This window comes from Rhagoletis pomonella, unplaced genomic scaffold (genome assembly GCF_013731165.1).
Source record: "Rhagoletis pomonella isolate Grant_MI unplaced genomic scaffold, Rhpom_1.0 Rhpom_scaffold_00001, whole genome shotgun sequence".
NCBI classification, from domain to species: Eukaryota; Metazoa; Arthropoda; class Insecta; order Diptera; family Tephritidae; genus Rhagoletis; species Rhagoletis pomonella.
The window spans coordinates 18,527,737-18,547,250 of NW_023458555.1; the positions used below are offsets into that span (position 1 = coordinate 18,527,737).

Genomic DNA, 19,514 nt, shown 5'->3' on the forward strand with positions numbered 1-19,514 from the left:
TTCCACACTCCCGGTGACCTTTCGGTCGTGGTGAGTACGGAGCGTTTTTCCTATAAGAAGCCGTAGGTGTCGTCGTTCTGTTCCTACCATCTCTGTTTCTATCCTACTCCATCGGTCCTATGTCTTTTACCTACGGAGGCGGCTCTCCTACCTTACCTAGGTTTATATTCGAATAGTGTTTCCTTGAGGGACTCTGCGACCGACCTTTTATAAAGCGTCCGGTGTGTTCAAACTTTGCTCGCAGTATTTTGCTGGTACATAGTACCACAAACCTACCAATTGGATAGTCGGGAATTTCCCTACAGGGTATGTATGTATATGAATAAAAGTGCGACAGTGTATAAGCGAGCGCGCCGCCAAAACGAACTAACCAGGTATGGGTAGGAGCTCGGCTTATACACCAGACAGCAGACTAATAACGAAGTCGAGAGCGGATATAAGCGCTGCAAGTAAGCGCTTAACACTACTGCCACCATTAACACAAACATTCGGAGTCAATGAAATGAGTAAAGTCGACAATCGGCTAGCGTTGAGTAAAAGGTACCATAGCAGGCGGAGAGCGTATCATCGCATGGTGGCATATAGGGGTTTCCAAGAGCACCAAGCGGAGTCGTCAACAGCAAAGCCAACAGTCGGAGTAGCTCAACACAAAACCAGATGGCAGCACAACAACCACAACAAGCCGACTGACAATGGCATGGACTCAGTTGTCGAGGCAGCAACAGAGACGGCTGGCAGCGGCAGCAGGCAGACAAGTAAACAGCCAACGGTTGAAAGTCACTCGCTGGCACAAACCGGCAGTCAGTCGGTTTGAAGTGTTCCTGGAGAGTTATACTCGTAGATATAAGCTGGTGAAAAACGGACGTTGTACGCGCTGTAGTTTCTTTTTTTATATTTCTTGAATGCGCGCCGTAATCGTTATTGTCGGCGTTTTGAATCAGCGTTCTGGTGCTTAATTTTTTTTTCATTTATGTATGTGAATACATACATATGGATGTGCTATGTATGAGTGGAAATGTACATATGTATATTTAATAACGAGCGTATACGTTATATGCAAATGCCTGAGCGTGTTTTATAAAATATTTCGTGTGTCCGGCGTTGCCTAGCTTTACAGTGTGGTGCCTCTTTAAAGTTTATGCAGTTTTTGAAAATTATTCAAAAGTTTACAAAACAAATATATCTATATGTGGAAAATTGTGCATGTGTGGCAGTTGGAAGCGCCAATACGAGAAATAGTATACCTGGATGTGTGTGCTGACTAAACGCTTTTTTTTAATGATTAAAAGTGCAGGCGAAAGTTGGCACAGCAGGCCGCAGACGTGAAAATTTTAGTGCTTTGTAAAATGAGATCGCGATTGAAAATTGCATGAGATTCTTAAATGGTGATACATTTTTAAACTAAAAGAAATTCCAAAATAATTTTCTATGAAACATTAAATAAAAAAAGAAGACTTTTCCAAACTCAAAACACAAGCAGCTAAAGAGCATGCCAAGCAAACAACCAACAAGCTGAGAATAAACAACGTTGTCTGTGGGCAATTAGGAAATTTCAAAAGAAAAAAAAAGGTTTGCTCACCAACAAACCGGCTTTCGTGGATGACACAGCAAGGTGAATCGAAAGAATATAGAGAACGAATAACAACAAGCAAACGGTGACGTCGAGCACACATACCAGCTGAGGAGCGGAGAGATCACCTAGCAAATATTGTATGTAGGAAGCGTAATCAATATCTAAGCAACGCCAACACCAATACCAGCAAATAGCTAAAAAAATTTTTGTGTTTTTTGCAATTCAGCATTTCCTTTCAAATATTTCGTAACCGACAATTTGTGTCGCCATTGAACGCCGCATACAGATCGTGTTACAAAAAAACAAAAAAAAACGACGTGACGCAGCGACAAAAAGTATCTACTAGAAAAGGTATAATACAACGATCAACGTCATCAAAGCTGAGCTGTATTTGTGGTGGTAGAGGTGGTGGTGGTGGTGGTTGTGTTAAGCGCGATCAGTGACTGAATCACTGACGTTGATGACGACAGCAAAAGCAACAACAACACCAATAAAGGCAACAAAGAGCGCAAACATGAACGACTTAATGAGGCGCATCGTACAACCAGTAGCAGCAGCTTCACTACCCCCACCAAAAACACCGTCACAGTCATCATCATCATCATCATCGTTATTAAGAGCAACATCAACAACAACACCAATTACAGCTGCTGTTAAGCCGGGCGAAAAAAATCAGCAACGCGAGCAGCGGCGCAGCTGGCGTAAAGGCGGCGGCGCTCAAGACGACGACAACAACTCCCACCATGCTCCGACCACCGGCGGCAGCACCAGTACCACCAGTCATACTATTTTTAACAATAGAAATAACGACAATAGTAACCTCTGCATATGCTATCTTCCACCGGTATTTACATTTAGCCGGCAACTGGTTTGTATCGTGCTTCTTCTTCTAGTCTGCGCTGCCGGACGCTGTTGTGGCGGTGGCGTTGGTGTTAGCGAAAGTTTAGCTTTCTCGAAGGTGTCTGCGCTAGCTGCCGCAGCAGAGCAACGCCCATTGCAGCGAAGGCATACCACTACTAAGGATAGCGCCGCCGCCGCTGCGGATGATGCGAATTTGGTTTATGTGAATAAATGTTGTGAAAAATTTGAAATTCATGTGGATGGCATTTGCACGCAGGTCAATGAAAGTGGTAAGGAAAGAAAAAAAATATTCAAAATTATGGTAGCTAGAAATATGTAAAAGCGAAAATTGCAGTAGAAAAAATACACAAATTAAATATGTTTTGATTTTGTTCACCGTTCAGTAAACTACATGATATGCGGGAGTGTTTATCCCGATTTCAAAGAGTTTCGATAATATGCTATGAGATATTTTAGTAATTGGAGCAAGTTTGATGGAGATCGATAAAGCGGTTATCGATATTCACTTATGTAGTCGCAATCGGGTGGTGTCACGACCATTTTACAAAAATCTGTAATGTTGTTTGTTGTTAAGAGATTGTTGTAAGTTGGGGAGTAAATTGGCGTCTTTAGTGATTGAAATATTGAAGTTTTAGTATTTCTGAAATTTACCGTCAATTTTAGACCAATTTCAAAAATTTTCAATATATTGCTTTTTTGCGTACCGAGTTTGGAATAAAATGATAAATTGGTCACCGAGATACACATATGTAATTGGTCGATTTTACGCCCATTTTAAGCAAAGAGGTCATTGCATATATTGATTTTGTGTGAATTAGCTTATCGACGGCTGAATGGAAGATCGACCTATCTCGGCAGCCAGTTGAAAAACGCTCTTTCTCAAAAAAATGTCTAGAACTCCCTATTTCAGAATGTGGTGGAACAACGCAAAATTTCAGAATTCGGTTCAAAAACGACCTATATCAACATATCTTCAATATATTTTCAGTGGTAATAGGCCTTTTTGAAATAAATTCTGAAATATAGCGTTTTTCAATCAAATTCTGAAATAAGAGCGGTCTTAAACCAAATTCGGTAGTAGGGCATTCTTGAGCCGTTTTCTGAGTTAAGGCGTTTTCGAACCGGCTGCCGAGATCGGCCGATCTTCCCCAAGCCTATTGTAAGTCACCAAAATATTGGCTTATTTTGGGGTCAATTTTTAGCCTCTAAAGTGCTCTAGCAACTTATGATTTGCAGATATAACTTTCGTTTTCGGGGTATAGGTTCTTTTTAGCAATAGAAATATTATCGTGTACAAATTTTATATAAATTCTACAAATTTGAGCATTTTAAGGCAAACAAATTTTGAAATATTTGCAAATTTTTTTATTACCAATATACTTGAAAACCGCTAGAATGATTTTGTTTTCTTTAATGAAAAATTCAAGATTTTTCCTTTCGTTTGGTATATGGGAAGTATTGGCTGATATCTTCTAAGTAGGTATGTTTATTTTATTCAAATATGTGGCCATAAATGATTTTCCATACAAAATCACTTCGCCATCATTTTGCCAACACGTGCATGTGCTGGAAGTGAGAGAAGGAGACAAATAGTATGTGTGTGTAGGTATTTCGGCTTTTGGGTAACAGATGACACAATATTTATAACCTAACCGCAGCGCACAGTGGTTCGGATAGCAGATCTAGCTGGACGAAAGTCAACATTTTTTTTGTTTTTAAAATACTTAATGGTACTTGGAATACATTCCTGACAATACATTCAAATAGAAATTGCATTTAATAAAGCATTAACATATGAAAACAAACGAAAAAAGGTGAGTCAACGCCGCCTATTTGAGAACTCTTTTTTAAAAGCTGAAATTTAACTTAAAAGATTGCTAATTGCACTCACAAATATTTGCATAATTGCAAATTGACTTTATAAACAAAAAAATACACTTATTCCGCTATAGATTCAGAGGTCATAACGCAATTTATGTCCACATTGGTATAAGCAAATTTATTCTGAAAAATCGTCGTTTTGATTAATTAAAAAATTAAATTAAAGAGTAGGAAAAGTAAAGGCCGCCGAAGGCCGTTATAAAACCACTTGCATATTATTCTTTACACCTTCGCAAATGCAGAGGGTAAGTTCGATAACCAAGTCTAACCAATTGGCTTAGATATTTACATTTTAGTGACAGTATGTCAAATCTCAAAATTCAAAAGTAATTATTAACAGGAATGTATCTGAATATAAATATAAGATCAGTGGCGGATCCACGGGGAAGAGGGGGGTGGGGGGGGAAGGGTTGTGTGTTAAAACAGAAAAATACTTGGAGTTATAAAACCTTTGGTTATGAAAGAGTACCCAGTTACATAGAAATCTACCGATTTTTTTAAATTTTCTTCCGCCATATTTTATCCGCCATTTTGAATTTTTGGTAAATGACTTTAGATATGTAATCAGCGACCCATAAAACCCCCAGATACCCGGTTTCATAGAAATTACCGATTTTTTTTAATTTTCGTCCGCCATATTGGATCCGCCATTTTGAATTTTTGATAAGTGACTTCAGATTCGTAATCAGCGACTCAAAAATCCCCTAGGTAAGAAGTGGTGTAAAGATCCATCAACGAGTATTTGTTTAAATAGTTTCGTCGAGCTAGATTCGCGATCCGAACCACTGTGCAGCGTAGCGTGCATCCCTAGTTTAAACCGTCGAGTTGTGCACAGTAGAGGTCCAAATTGATCGATTTACCACGTTGTAGGAGTTCATAGTGGACAATTTTCTTCAAATCTTTCCAAACACCCTGTTTGCCTTTACTCATGATAATTCAATTCTTTGCGTTAACACATTGGCACCCAAATACAGAGCTTCCTTGAGTAGCTTGCACTTTTTAGATGATTCCAAACCGTCATGTAGTTGATGCTTAGTATCTCCGCGATCTTCTGACAGCTAGCACGTCTGTCCCTCTTGCTCAACCATTTTTATTAGGGGTATTCACGATCCGGTGCATACTGTCTAGCATGGTGCATAGATAGCATAAATAGCATGATTGGCTAATTTTGTTGTTGTTTAAATACATGAAATAACAACAATCATGCTATCTATGCTATCTATGCACCATGCTAGACCATATCCACTAAATCGTGAATACCCCTACTGTTTCATCGCCTTTTCCAGTAACTGGCTGACCATAGCAAGGTGCATCATTGACACCAAAATTTCCTCAACGTAGTCGAGCAAATCACGCCTGGATCTCTTCACTAACAGCATCTCCACCATACACTTTATACATTTTTCGGCATTTTTTGTAACGATTCCCCCTTTTTTGTTATAATAAAAGGGCATCACATAGCGTATTTCTTCAGATATTTCCCAATTTCCGCAGATTTTAAAGCAATATAACTTTTTAGAGGAGCGACGTTTTACAGAAAACTGTCTTTTCAAAACGCCCTTTAGTTTGACGCAATAGGATTAGTGTGGCCAGTTGTATGGACATCAGCACCACATAGTGACAAAAATCCACAGGGACTTTTCAAATGACCCATTTCATTTCAAAAGCATAATTTTCATTAAGATATTAAAACTTTCCAAATTTTATTAAAACTGCAACATTTGGGCAGCATAGACTTTCTCTACAGGATGATTTTCAACCAACATATCACACATTTATACATAGTATTAGTGGAATTCATTGGCGTCGCGACGCCTCGTTTCGTTAATTTCATTAAACGCCTTGCATTGGCGTGCGCATTGGCTCACTTGCGGAAATTGACTACTTACTTATTTATAAGCATTTTTCCCACTTTTTTTGATTAACGTGCCACCAGCAGACCGCGATGACCACCGAAAAAAACTTTTGTTGATAGCAATAAAACGTGCTGCAAAGCTATGCGCTACGGATAGAGCACAAGAGTAATGACTGACTGCCTGCTTTCTTAACGGTAGGCATATACAGAGAGAGGAGTAAGAGGAGCATAAGGAATAAGAAGCTCGCCACACAACTCACATGCATATTTTCGAAGTAAACAGAGCGCAGCAAAATAATTTGAATTTGAATGAAGCATTCATACATATCTACAATGTACATACATATTCAGATGTACTTATAGAATAATAAGGTGCTAATCTAATAAGAAATATGTTGCGGGTGACTCGGTCTTTTGACTATCTGATTTTCTTATTTGTGTGCTAATTTTATTTGTCTGCTTTAAGCAGCATTATTTCTATTTCGAAGCTATAACTACTTCTGTATATCTTTCTGATTATATTGATTTTAACTTGAAATAATCATAGTTGGAATCAAAATAATCAATTTAATGACAGTTCCGCTACTAATTGGGTGGTGTAAGAAGTCATGTGAAGAACAGTTGGTGTTAGTACAGATTTGGCAGCACTGGAGTCATTCAAACATACATATTTGTGTAATATAATAGCCATTTTCACAGTCATTAGTTAAGTTAGTTAAGGAGCAAAGGATTTTAGTTGGAGCGAAGAGCTAAAAAAATTCATTTGCTCCTTAGCTCCTTAAAGAAAAATTTTCAATATTTTGCTTTTGTTATTTTCTGACCTGGTAACGATTTATTTTGAAATATTTTTATTGTTGTTTTTCCACAAAAATTTTCAATATCCACGTCCAGAAGCTGAGTAAGAATTAAAAAAAAAATATTAAGTTAATAAATTTACTTAAATTGTAATTTTTTGCCACTGAAAACAACCGTGTTAAATAAATTTCCATTCGATCTAATTAACTTGGGAATTTTCTTAATTTACTTCTGGATGCTGAAGTGTACCTAGAACATCTGCATCGAAAAGAAAATTAAAAAAAAATGTCGCCTACGTTTTTTTGGCGGTTAGGGCTCGATATGGAAATAAATGAATAAAAACGGAGCGGAGGTAGAACGGAGCGATGAAAAAAATCCTTTGCTCCGACGCACAGGTTATAAATAAATGACTTTAAAAAACAAAACATTTACATATGTATATTTGGCCGAACCTAGTTGTGGCCTTTTTACATTTTTCGGTGACACCTACACTCGGCAATGAAAATTTTTTGTAATTAGTTCTACTGGAATAATCGAAATACTTCCTTAGCAAAAGTTTAATGATTTTTGACGAGCTCTACTTTACCGACATTAGGGTGGTAAGAACTGAGATCTAGTGGGTAGGTATGTACTAGAACGAGGCACTTGAGGTCAATGAACTTTAGAACAAAACAAGTAAGAAAGTCTAAGTTCGGGCGGAGCCGAACATTAAATACCCGGCGCAATTATTAAATATATGTTTTCCACCATTCCGAAAGCTACCGTACACGATAAGCCGGGGTGTATAAATTTTAAGTAAATTAGCGTCCTTAAATTTCGAAATATTGCAGTTTCAAGCATTTCTGAAATATACCGTTATATGAAAAGCGGTCGTAATTTTAGTCCGATTTCAATAATTTTCAACGCTTTGCTTTTATGTGGCAAGCACAATAACCATACCGAGTTTGGTTCAAATTGCTAGAACGGTTAGCGAGATACATATATGTGATCATAAGTGGGCGGTGCCACGCCCATTTTCCAAAATTGTATCATAAGCGTATTTCTTGGTAAAAAATTGTTGCAACCATCAATTTTGAATAAATTAGCTTTAATATTTACTGATTTATCGAGGATTTCGTATTTTTCTAAATTACCGTTATATGGGATGTGGGCGTGGTTATTGTCCGATTTTAAAAATTTTCGGCCATTTGGTATGTTGTAGCAGGACCAACAACTGTGCCAAGTTTGGAAGAAATTGGTGCAGCGGTTACCAAGATATACACATGTAACCATAAGTAGGCGTGGCTACGCCCGTTTGCTAAAATATTTTAATATTCTTATTTTTCGTCTAAAACTCATTGTAAATATCAATTTTGAGTGAATTATCTTCAGTAGTTAATAAAATATCGCACTTTTCGTATTTCTGAAAATTACCGTTATATGGGAGGTAGGCGTGGTTATTGTCCGATTTCGCCCATTTTCAATACCATCCGTCCTATGCCCAAAAGAAGTCCACGTACCAAGTTTCGTTACGATATCTCAATTTTTACTCGAGTTATCGTGTGCACAGACGGACAGACGGACGGACGGACGGACAGACAGTCACCGCTTAATCGATTTCTCTTTTCATTCTGATCATTTATGTATACATTTGTCTATATCTATCTCGATTCGTTTTGCCTGTTACAAACAACCGTTATGTGAACAAAGTTATAATACCCTTGTGCACAAGTGCGCTCGGGTATAAAAATGTATCCGACTGTATGTGACAAAAATTCAAAAAGGCGATCCTTAAATTTGTAAAAAAAAAATCTAAATTGCATTTAAACAAAAAAACTTTATACTCAGAAGTGTACGGCGAAATCAAAATTATGAGTTTTTTGTGCTATTTTCAAATCGGTTCAGCTGACGAAAATCTTAATATTTTTCTGAAATATTTTGGCGAATTTTATAATTCCGATGGAAAAAACAGGATGTTTTTTTATAGAGAGTGATACATCCTAATGCATATACATACAGTGAGCGTGAAAAGTAAGTACACCCTGGCGTTCTGACGAGTTTACCTATTTATATTTCCCATACCAAACTTTTCTTTTTTTTAGAGAAAATATAGTTCATTCAACAGCAAAAACCACAATAATGCTTATACTTATTTTTAACGCTCAACATACCAACAAACGGTATTGTGTTTTCATCAAAACTATAACACCTATTAAATACATTTTAAGACATCCGCCAAAATATTTCGGAAAAATATTATCATTAACCTGAGCTGGGTATATTTGAAAATAGCACTAAAAAACTCATTATTTTGATTCCGCTGTTAAAATTTTTAAACATTTTTATGTAGGCCTTTTAAGCTAGCACTCTTCTGTTATCGATGTGATTTTATGGAAAAAAATTTTAGCTAATTTTATTTATAAAAAACTCGATTTTTGGAGGTATGTAAATCTTTTCCAAAACATTTTCAAACAAAAATCTTTAAATATATAATGAACTTTGTAATTCCGGTGGAAAACCTACAACTTTTTTGGCGAGGCACCCTAATGTGCATACCTACATACACATTTTAATTTCCTTAAAAAGTTAGACAAAATTATTAAATAAAATGAGCAAGAAATTGTCTATTTAATCTTATGCAAATATTTTTAAATATTGATAAAATTCATAGAGTAAATTTCATAAGAGCTACAGTTATCAGTATTTTTTACTGACGTCTAAACTCTCTAGAGATAAATTATCAGTGATTTATGAAAATGATTTGATTGCATTACTTTTAAGTTGATTTATGCTCCAATGAGATTAGTTTGAAATATGTTTTGTTAGGGTTGCCATCTATTCGATTTTTATTTTGAGCGGCAAGTTCGGCGATTTCACGCCATTAGACTCTATTGTGACATGCCATGAAGGACCAATATTATGCGAATTATATATTAACGATTCAGGCCCTCAGGGCGTATGTCGGGGATTTCTTGAGATCGTGCCAGAAACCGTCACCAAGGTCTTTTAAAACTGGGTTAACAGGATGCGCTACTGCGCAGCCAGTCAAATGATGAAATTGTATTCCATAACTAATGGGAATATTTGTTCTTTCGAATAAACCCATAATATACCGAGAAAATTGGTTTGAGTTAATTTTTTTTTGATTTTTTTAAATAAAGAACTTTTTTTTGTTAAGGTCATCAGACCGACCTTTTACGACCTTCTTAGCGCTGTTAGTGTTGTCATCTGTTTAGAAAGTTAAGCGCTAACACCATGCGGGGAAATAGTAAGTTAAATATCCATACCCAGTCAGTCCAGAACCAGCCGCGCTGCGGTAAAAACAGACTTGTTGAAAGAGCATATCATCGGCTGAGATGAAGATCGCCCTATCTCGGCTGCTGGTTCGAAAACGTCCTATCTCAGCAAATGATTGAGGTACGCGCTATTTCAGAATTTCGTTGAAGAACGCCCTATATCAGCTGCCGCTTCAAAAACGCCCTGTCTTAATATAAATTCAATATATCGGCAGCTGAGATAGAACATATCAAACCAAATTCTAAAAAAAGGGCGTTCACGAACCGGCAGCCGGGATCTTCAACTCAACTGTCGATATCTAAGGCCTAGATGATTTAAATTAGCGAGAAAGATATCAGTAAAACTAGCAAATGTTAGTCGGTTAAAGAGATTTTGTGTGCTAAGGGTAGCCCAGTGACTGGAAAAAACAATAGCTGCTGTTCAATAAATTTACGAAATAGTCACGGGAACTCGAGAAAATTTATTCAACGTCAGAAGGGTTTATCTCTCAAGACTTCTCCATGCTAAAAACTTTATTTGGCATATTACGCGTTAATGGAAATCATAAAAAGAATTTAAATATGGCTTTCTACGAAGACTCGGGTGTTGTTTTTGTGAAAGCCTCACATTCTTACGACAGAGAATCTCAACGCATCCCTCAAGGAAAACATGGAAAGTTTCCATTTGGAAGTACCTTGCTTATGGAAACAAAGCGGATTTTTTGTATCGACATTGTTTCTCTTTGGCTTTGTTCCACTCCACTTCTTAAGGAAAACTTTAGAAAGTTTACTGAATAACTTTTTCGAAAAAGGTTTCCACGTATATTTCATGAATAGTTAGGAGGAAAGTTGCCAACTAATGGCATTGTATATTAAAAGCGAAATTAACTGTCAAACGAAAAGGACTGTTTCCAATCTGCTTTGGAAAGTGTACAGTATGTATGGAAGAATGTTTTCCTATTCCTAGTGGGAAACAACTACATAGTCTGTTATTGAAATCACTAAACATTCTACCACGATCATCAAAATGGTTTGCTGGGTTATATTCAGATTTTTTTAATTGAAAATACTTACGTTGTATATGTAACTACATTCTGCAGTAAGACTGAAACAAATGACTTTGTTAAGAGGAATCGCTACTATTGAGGTCAGTGTTTGCTTGTTTTTGTTTATAAAAATATAAATACTATTTAGCAATTCAAATGCGGAGATGCAAAATTGAGTATTAGTTATTCACGGCATTGTTGCTGCTGATTTTTTAAAAAATGTATATATGTATGTAGATTAGGAATGTTAATCCCGGTATCCCGAAATTATTAAGGTCTCGAAAATGCCGGGATTCTTGGCATGTAATCCCGGGCTTTTCGGGATTTTGTAATTTGCACTGATGGCAATAATAGATACTCTTTTTCTTGACCAGTATTGGCTATATTTATTTTTTTTATTCAATAACTAATATTTTTATAAATGTCTAGCTCATTATACATATAAAACCGCGCGAGAGTAAATTTTAAACACAAATATCAATATATTCGCGAAACCCTGGGCCAAATATATGAAATTGTGTTTTTCACTGTGACGTCAGTAATTCAAAAATGATTTAAAAAATTCAGAGAAATGTGCTTAGAGAAGAAGTGTGGGTATAAAATTAATATAGAATTCAAACAGATTCAAGTTTCTGGTGTAGATGGGCTGGTAAAAATTGAAAATGTCACTTTATAGAGCTTTATAATTCTATTTTTTTTTTATGAATAAGGCCATTTGTCTTTAAATTACTTGTTCTTCCTCCTTTTAGGTTAAACTTTAAATATTAAAAAAAAAAAATATTTCATTTCTATTTCATTTTATTCATGGAAATTTGTTTTCTTTTTTTTATGGTTCATCTTTTTTAATTAATTCATTTTTTTCTAATTTCCTAGATCATATTAGTTTAAAAATTATGTTCAACAATTTTATTATTAAATTTTTTATTAATATTTTTGTTTTTTTTTTAATTTTACTCAATTTTGAGAAACTTTTTTTAATTATTTATTTAATAATTTTTTTTTTCTTTTTTAAGTAAATTTTCTTTAAATTTGAAAAATTTCATTGTTTTAAAAAGAAATATTTTTAAATTTTTAGAAAATTATATAAACCTTTTTACTATTTTTTGAACCGGCTTCAAAAAAAGAGAGAAGGTTACCAATTCATCGGAATATTTTTTCTTTATGTATGTTGCCGCATAACTTTGGACCACGCCAACCGATTTCGATAATTCTTTTTCCATCGGAAAGGCAGTGTCTAACAGGTGGTCCCATATTAATTTAGTTTAGATCCGATCATTGGATCATGAAGAAAATAACGGTACTCTTAAATTTTTATATGAAAATTGAAGTCGGTTGTGCTTTTTGCTTAAAAATTACGCAGAAGAAATAAAGAAAAATTTAAAAGTCGCCTTCGTAAGCAAAAGTTTATTAGTTTTGGCGAGCTATAATTTACTGGCATGAGCTTGGTACGTTAAGGTGGTACATACTGAGATCTGGTGGGAAGGTATTAGAACAGGGTACTTGAGGTGAATGAACCATGGAACAAAAAAACATTGTCCTCCAGACAAGAACATCGAGATATCAAACTTTAAGATCATACTGCGAAGTAAATTTTTTTTCATTTTCGTAATTGCATTCCAAAAATACTTTAGACTCAGGGGTTACGACGAACTTTTTTTTCTGGTACGATCTAATGTAAATGTATACGTTTGTATGTGGGAGTACAAAAAATAACCAAAACAATAAACAAAAACAAATTTATGGTCCAGTAATTTTTGCAGCATTGGGACAATTGAAATTCGAATTACATACATATTAATATTCCTCGGCCCACGTTAATGTATGTACGTATGCAACAAAATTGCAGCTGCTGCAGCACAACTTAGTTTAGCCGGTACGAATTGAGAATTGCATCAATTGCATTGCGTTCCATCGCCCGATCAGCTTGTAACAAAAACAATTAACAAAGATAGCATGATTTAAACGTTCAGCGATCATCGGACGATCAATAACCAGCACGCACCACTATCGAATATTGCATATACGCACTTGCATTTATATAAGTATAGTTACACACCAACAGCCGGCGAGAATGGACATTGACCACTGCTGCTCGCCAGATGCATCACTTCCAATCAGAAATTTTGTTTGTGTTGTTACAGAGACATTCTTTTGCTGTTAATAAAATTGCAAATAAACAATAACAACAGCAACAACAACTAAAAGAATGATAGGCGAGAGTAAGGTGCAAGCGACGACGAAGTTGATGATGCTGATGAAGTTGACCGGGGCCCCAACTAAGGAATAACGAAATAGTTTAGCGAACAAAGCAAAAGAAAAGTTGCCATTAATCAAGTCGTCGCCAGTGCATCATTTTTTTTTTTTGTGTCGGCTTCAGCTGCAATTCGTCAATAAAAGAATGAAAAACAAACAGTAAGTATGCATTTAATTGATCAAATGCAGTAAACAGCTTTGTTTGTCTGCCCGCCTGCTGATCCTGCAGAGCAAGCGCATGAGACGCATAAATACCAAATGAAGCACAACGAACTGTTGTTTGTTGCACTCGTTTTGGACTGCATGCCGTAATTGTTTGCTTCCTCATTTGGCAGCTACATACGTATGTATGTATGTTTGTATGTAATTATTCTTGGCAGCTTTTTATACAGTCGCAGAGAAAAGTATACTAACGAACTTTTTTTATTGCGAAAAAATTTTATCAAAGTAAAATTTAGAATGAAGCTGATAAGTGCCATTTGCGGTTAACCGGCAGCCAGCTGAAAGTGTTTGTGAAGTTATGAGGACTTTCACACAATTCGACGACCTGCTTCATACATTTCATGCTGGTAACCAGGGTACCAGGGTTATTCGGCGACCGGTCGTATGAAACGGGTCTAAGGAAGATTTTATAAAGTTTGTCTTCTGTATACATATACATATTCAATTAATGCAAAGAAATGTTAACAGCAAGTAATTTTTAAGCCAAAAAACAAAACCGACTTCAGTTCTCATATAAAAATTTTAGATTATCGTTAATTTCTTCATGATCCAATGATCCGATCTAAACGAAATTAGTATGGGATCACCCTTGAGGAACTTGGAAAATGTTTGGCGCTTTTCACGTGGTCTTGAATGCTTGCCTTAGCACCATTAGCAAATTTCCACATATCCTGCGCTTCATGATCAAGGCAGGCTGACAGAAGTGAAGCCATTCTAAAAGACTTACCCAATAAGGACTGAAAAACGTACTTCCCTGCATGCTTGCTAGAAAGGAGTTTCCTATTTACAATTTACACGAATGTACTTAAGTATATGTTTATATTATTTAGCATTACAAATAACATTCAATAAGCATTTAAGTCTCACTAAAACATATTTGATCCGAACCTTAAATATTTAAATTCCTTAAAGAAGTATGATTTTTTGAAATAAAAACAGCTTTGAAAGAACTTCTTCGAAAGGACTTCAGAAGTACGTCCTACAAAAGCCCTTCTGGAAGCTCTTCTCTGAGTAGCGAAAGCACTTTCAGAAAAGCCTTTTGGAAGAGATTTTAACTTTTGAAACTATCTACTGTGTCGTATGTGTGACCCTTCAGCCGTGTACCTGTTCAGGAACTTGCACTTTTTTTTGGCATTAGCTTGAAGATACAAAATTAGATTTGAATCATATAAACTAAACATAAAGAAGGTAAACTCTCCAGATATGGTTCAACATGTTAGAAAAAATGTTTCATTATCGATTTTCGATTACTACTGACAGAAAGCTTAACCTATTTTTCAAAGCAAAAATCTGCTAAACATTAGATGGGTGTCTGCATTGACCTTCAATAAATAAAAGAGGAAAAAATCCTGGAAAACCAGGACGTCTGGCAGCCCTACCTTAGCATGCTATTGTTTCTAAGGTTTATACTTGAGTTCCGCTAACTTTTCGTTACTACTACTTCAGGTCCTTCTGTGAGGAGTTAAGCGGTAAAAAATCCTAGTCGTTCCCAATTCAAGACTTCTATATTATAAACTCGTTCGCAGGTGGTGTATCTGAACATCATATGTCCGACTCTTTTTGTTCTTTAGCTACTACGAGTTTGTTAAATTTTTGTGTCGAGTTTATATTTGTCAATTTTCAAGCTTTCACTTTCATTTAGCTTTCAAGTGAAATGAACGATTTTCACATTCGTTAAACTCTGTTTGCATAATTTTCTATACGACTGTCTATCTAATTAGACATAGCGGAAATGATGTGCGATATACATTTTATAACTGTGCAACTATTACCATTAAAGTGAAATGAATGCTGCTGCTAGGCAACAAGTGAACTAGGCAGCCAAGTGCGAATAAAATGCATATATATACTATAGTTACATTGTACGAGTAGTATGCGAGTCGCATTTTTATGGGTATTTTTTTAGTGGCCACAAATGGCTACTACTAAAGCTGGCAGGTGTAAAAGAACATTTAACAGTTTGAAAACTTTGTTTTTGCCACAAAAGCCAACACAACACATTTCATATTATTATTGCCTAAAATCTTTCTACAAACTTCATTTTATTACACTGTCTTAATATGTTTTTTTTTTTTAACTTTCCTTTTTTGCAGAATATTTTCAACCAATGTTCACCAACTACCAAGGCGTTCATAATGTGCCTGTAAAATTTAAATTTGTTATTGGTATACCAGCTTGTGGCACAATGCAGACATGGCCCATATATCATTACCAAGGTGTAAGTATAGCAGCGACACACAGTAGCTTATTTAGCTATTCATTGTAACGAAATTGAATACTTAAATAATTAAGTACATAGTGCAGCGAGTGTATCTGGTTTGTTAACTATGCTTAATAAACTGTTTTGTGGTTTTATTTTCTTTTTCATTTTCATTCTTAGAGTGCCGATCAGTTGGTACTCTTGGATGATGGCAAATTACGTCACTACACCAATTCGAATGAGGAGGATGAAGAGGATCTTTATGAGCATACCGACTACGATGCCGATTTAGATGATGAACGGAAGTCACTGTTTCATGATTATACACAGGGACAATATTGCATTGATAAGGTGAGTGGAGAAGGGATGCAAGTACTATGTATGTGGAAATGTGTGATATGAAATATCAGACCAGCTTGAGTGCTATGAAATAACTGTATTTAGACTATTTATGAATATATTTTCGCTTTTATATTACCAGGCCATTTCTTCCACGGGTCAGCATCGTCAGATACTCTTTGCGAATATCTGTTTAACGAAAAAGGAGATCAGATGGTCGGACACAACGTTCCTGTTGCGCAAAGTAATCAATCCCATCTTTCATGGCATCTCTTTGATCGTTTTGTTGCTTATATCAATTATATACTTCATTCTGCCCACTTTACGGTTAGTAACTATGTAAGCAATGCTAAACAACCGATTGTTAGTATGAGATTTGGGGCTTTCGACCTAATTAAATCAGTAAAACTAGTTTTAGTTTGCAATCAAATACTAACCAGCTGATAACTATTTGAATCTAATTAAAATTATTTGGTTTCTCCAAACAGTGATCTTGTGGGCAACATAATCACCACTATTGCGGTATGCTTAATGGCTGGTCAGGCTGCGGATTTTGTGCGCATTTTCACAGAGTTCACCAATCATGTGAGCTTCATCGTAGCTGGTAAGCGATTTCTGATTTGTATCATTTGGCTGTCATAACACCCATCCACCTATTTTGCTGTCCTTCATAACGGGTGATTTTTTAAGAGCTTGATAACTTTTTTTTAAAAAAAAAACGCATAAAATTTGCAAAATCTCATCGGTTCTTTATTTGAAACGTTAGATTGGTCCATGACATTTACTTTTTGAAGATAATTTCATTTAAATGTTGACCGCGGCTGCGTCTTAGGTGGTCCATTCGGAAAGTCCAATTTTGGGCAACTTTTTCGAGCATTTCGGCCGGAATAGCCCGAATTTCTTCGGAAATGTTGTCTTCCAAAGCTGGAATAGTTGCTGGCTTATTTCTGTAGACTTTAGACTTGACGTAGCCCCACAAAAAATAGTCTAAAGGCGTCAAATCGCATGATCTTGGTGGCCAACTTACCGGTCCATTTCTTGAGATGAATTGTTCTCCGAAGTTTTCCCTCAAAATGGCCATAGAATCGCGAGCTGTGTGGCATGTAGCGCCATCTTGTTGAAACCACATGTCAACCAAGTTCAGTTCTTCCATTTTTGGCAACAAAAAGTTTGTTAGCATCGAACGATAGCGATCGCCATTCACCGTAACGTTGCGTCCAACAGCATCTTTGAAAAAATACGGTCCAATGATTCCACCAGCGTACAAACCACACCAAACAGTGCATTTTTCGGGATGCATGGGCAGTTCTTGAACGGCTTCTGGTTGCTCTTCACTCCAAATGCGGCAATTTTGCTTATTTACGAAGCCATTCAACCAGAAATGAGCCTCATCGCTGAACAAAATTTGTCGATAAAACACATTTCGAACCGAACACTGATTTTGGTAATAAAATTCAATGATTTGCAAGCGTTGCTCGTTAGTAAGTCTATTCATGATGAAATTTCAAAGCATACTGAGCATCTTTCTCTTTGACACCATGTCTGAAATCCCACGTGATCTGTCAAATACTAATGCATGAAAATCCTAACCTCAAAAAAATCACCCGTTAGATATTATACTCTACATCAGCATGCTGGGCGCCTTCTTTTGGCTCAACAGCTTTGGCTACTACATTTGGAAAACCTTTCGTTCGCGCAATGTATTCTTGCGTGTCACCGATGGACGCAAATATTGCTATTATTCGGGGTATGCTTGGGGGCTCACTGCGTTAATGGCCGGCTTGGCGGTATTTGCGCACTTCTTCCTCGACGCCGAGTCGTACAAGCAACAAAATCTCATTGGTGATCAGGAAACAATCGGTTGGCTAGGCATGTGGATATTTTTTGCGCCTATCGCCTGTACAATACTCATCAATATCTTCTTCTATGTGACCACTTTGAAGTTGATCAATCGCAGGAATGTTTATGGGCGCATACAGCACAAGTTGCGCGCAAAGTAAGTGACCGCAACAGAGCATAAATTGACATTCATATTATTATTTTTTATTATTGCTTTGTCATTTTGCACAGCTTTATCATGTTTTCGTGGATGCTGCTAATCATGTCGATTGCGTGGCTCTTTTTCGTGCTCTCTTGGCTGCCATACGATGGCCTACTCTATGCGCATATACTGGTCAATGCTGGGCAAGCGCCGCTTTTGTTATACGTTTGCGTGCTGCGTCAGAAACATGTTACATTCCTATTGAAGAAGTCATGCTGTTATAATGAGCCACCATCGGCCAACGATTGGGGCGATGAAATGCATTATATGAATTGTAATGACTACTGAGATGAGGCGCGCGTTCGTAACGCGCCGAATTCACAGCAAACCCTGGCACAGCAACCAGCCGGCATATTCCCAGATGAAATACCAATCGTGCCGAGAGTGACTGTATACAGACACACATCAGTGTAAGAAAAAAACAAAAACAGAGAATGGCAAGCTTTCAAAGTGGTGCAACGCTCATTTCTTGAATTGAATATGGTGGAATTGTATTTGTTATAAACACTTAGTCTGATGCATTATTTATGAATGTATGTAGGTTTGTAGCTACATACATATAAGACGAAGCAAAACGAAACAAACCAATTGTACAACACTATACCAAGATTAAGTAAACTCTCATTAATTTTAATTTTTCCATATTTTTATGATTCATAAGTATATTAAAGCACATTCGAAATTAATTTAAGTTACTAATGAAATGTCTAAAAAGTGTACTTAAGCTAAAAATTTAGAAGTTTTTCGAATTATATAGACGAAACTTTGCATTTGCTTTAAGAGAGTTTAGGCGATAGTAATTTAAGTGATTTTAATAAAAACTAAGAAAAAGTGGACTGTAAGGAACTGGTTTTTATGCAAGAGCATGTGCGAATTTTTAAAATTTCAGTGGTGTGGTGAACAGATGGTTTTTGAACTACAGTAAGCAAGTGTTAGAAGCGAGGTAAGTTATTCTCGTTTTTGTTGTTGGTGTTTCCGACATAGTAGGAGTATGATGTAAGTTGCTTTGATAAAAGTGATAGATATATAAAACAAAGAGTGGTCCAAAAAATACTCCAATTTTTGGACACAAAAAGTTTTAAAGCAGAGACCATACCTGTTATGGAGTTTATAGTGCAAAGCCAACAAATCAATTTAGCATGAGGTGATTTTGAACTTCAAAAACCGGTAACTTTTGTTTCTGCTTAGGCATTA

General features: G+C 36.3%; 2 protein-coding genes across 3 annotated transcripts in view; one reads left to right on the forward strand and one right to left on the reverse strand.

Moving 5' to 3' along the window:
* LOC118740342 (RNA helicase aquarius) overlaps positions 1-19,514 on the reverse strand; it is a 37,625-nt gene that overhangs the window by 13,509 nt on the left and 4,602 nt on the right. The gene's annotated exons all lie outside the window — the stretch shown is intronic.
* On the forward strand, positions 817-18,739 carry LOC118740398 (probable G-protein coupled receptor Mth-like 5). 2 transcript variants are annotated; one of them, XM_036471924.1, is made up of 7 exons: positions 817-2,703; positions 15,834-15,958; positions 16,121-16,291; positions 16,422-16,618; positions 16,768-16,883; positions 17,891-18,275; positions 18,350-18,739. In XM_036471924.1, exons 1-7 carry the CDS (start codon positions 2,034-2,036, stop codon positions 18,606-18,608), a joined length of 1,923 nt encoding a protein of 640 aa, XP_036327817.1. In that variant the 5' UTR covers positions 817-2,033; the 3' UTR covers positions 18,609-18,739. The 2 variants fall into 2 exon arrangements, with proteins under 2 accessions (XP_036327817.1, XP_036327822.1); XM_036471929.1 differs by having other exon boundaries at positions 819-2,703; positions 16,422-16,606.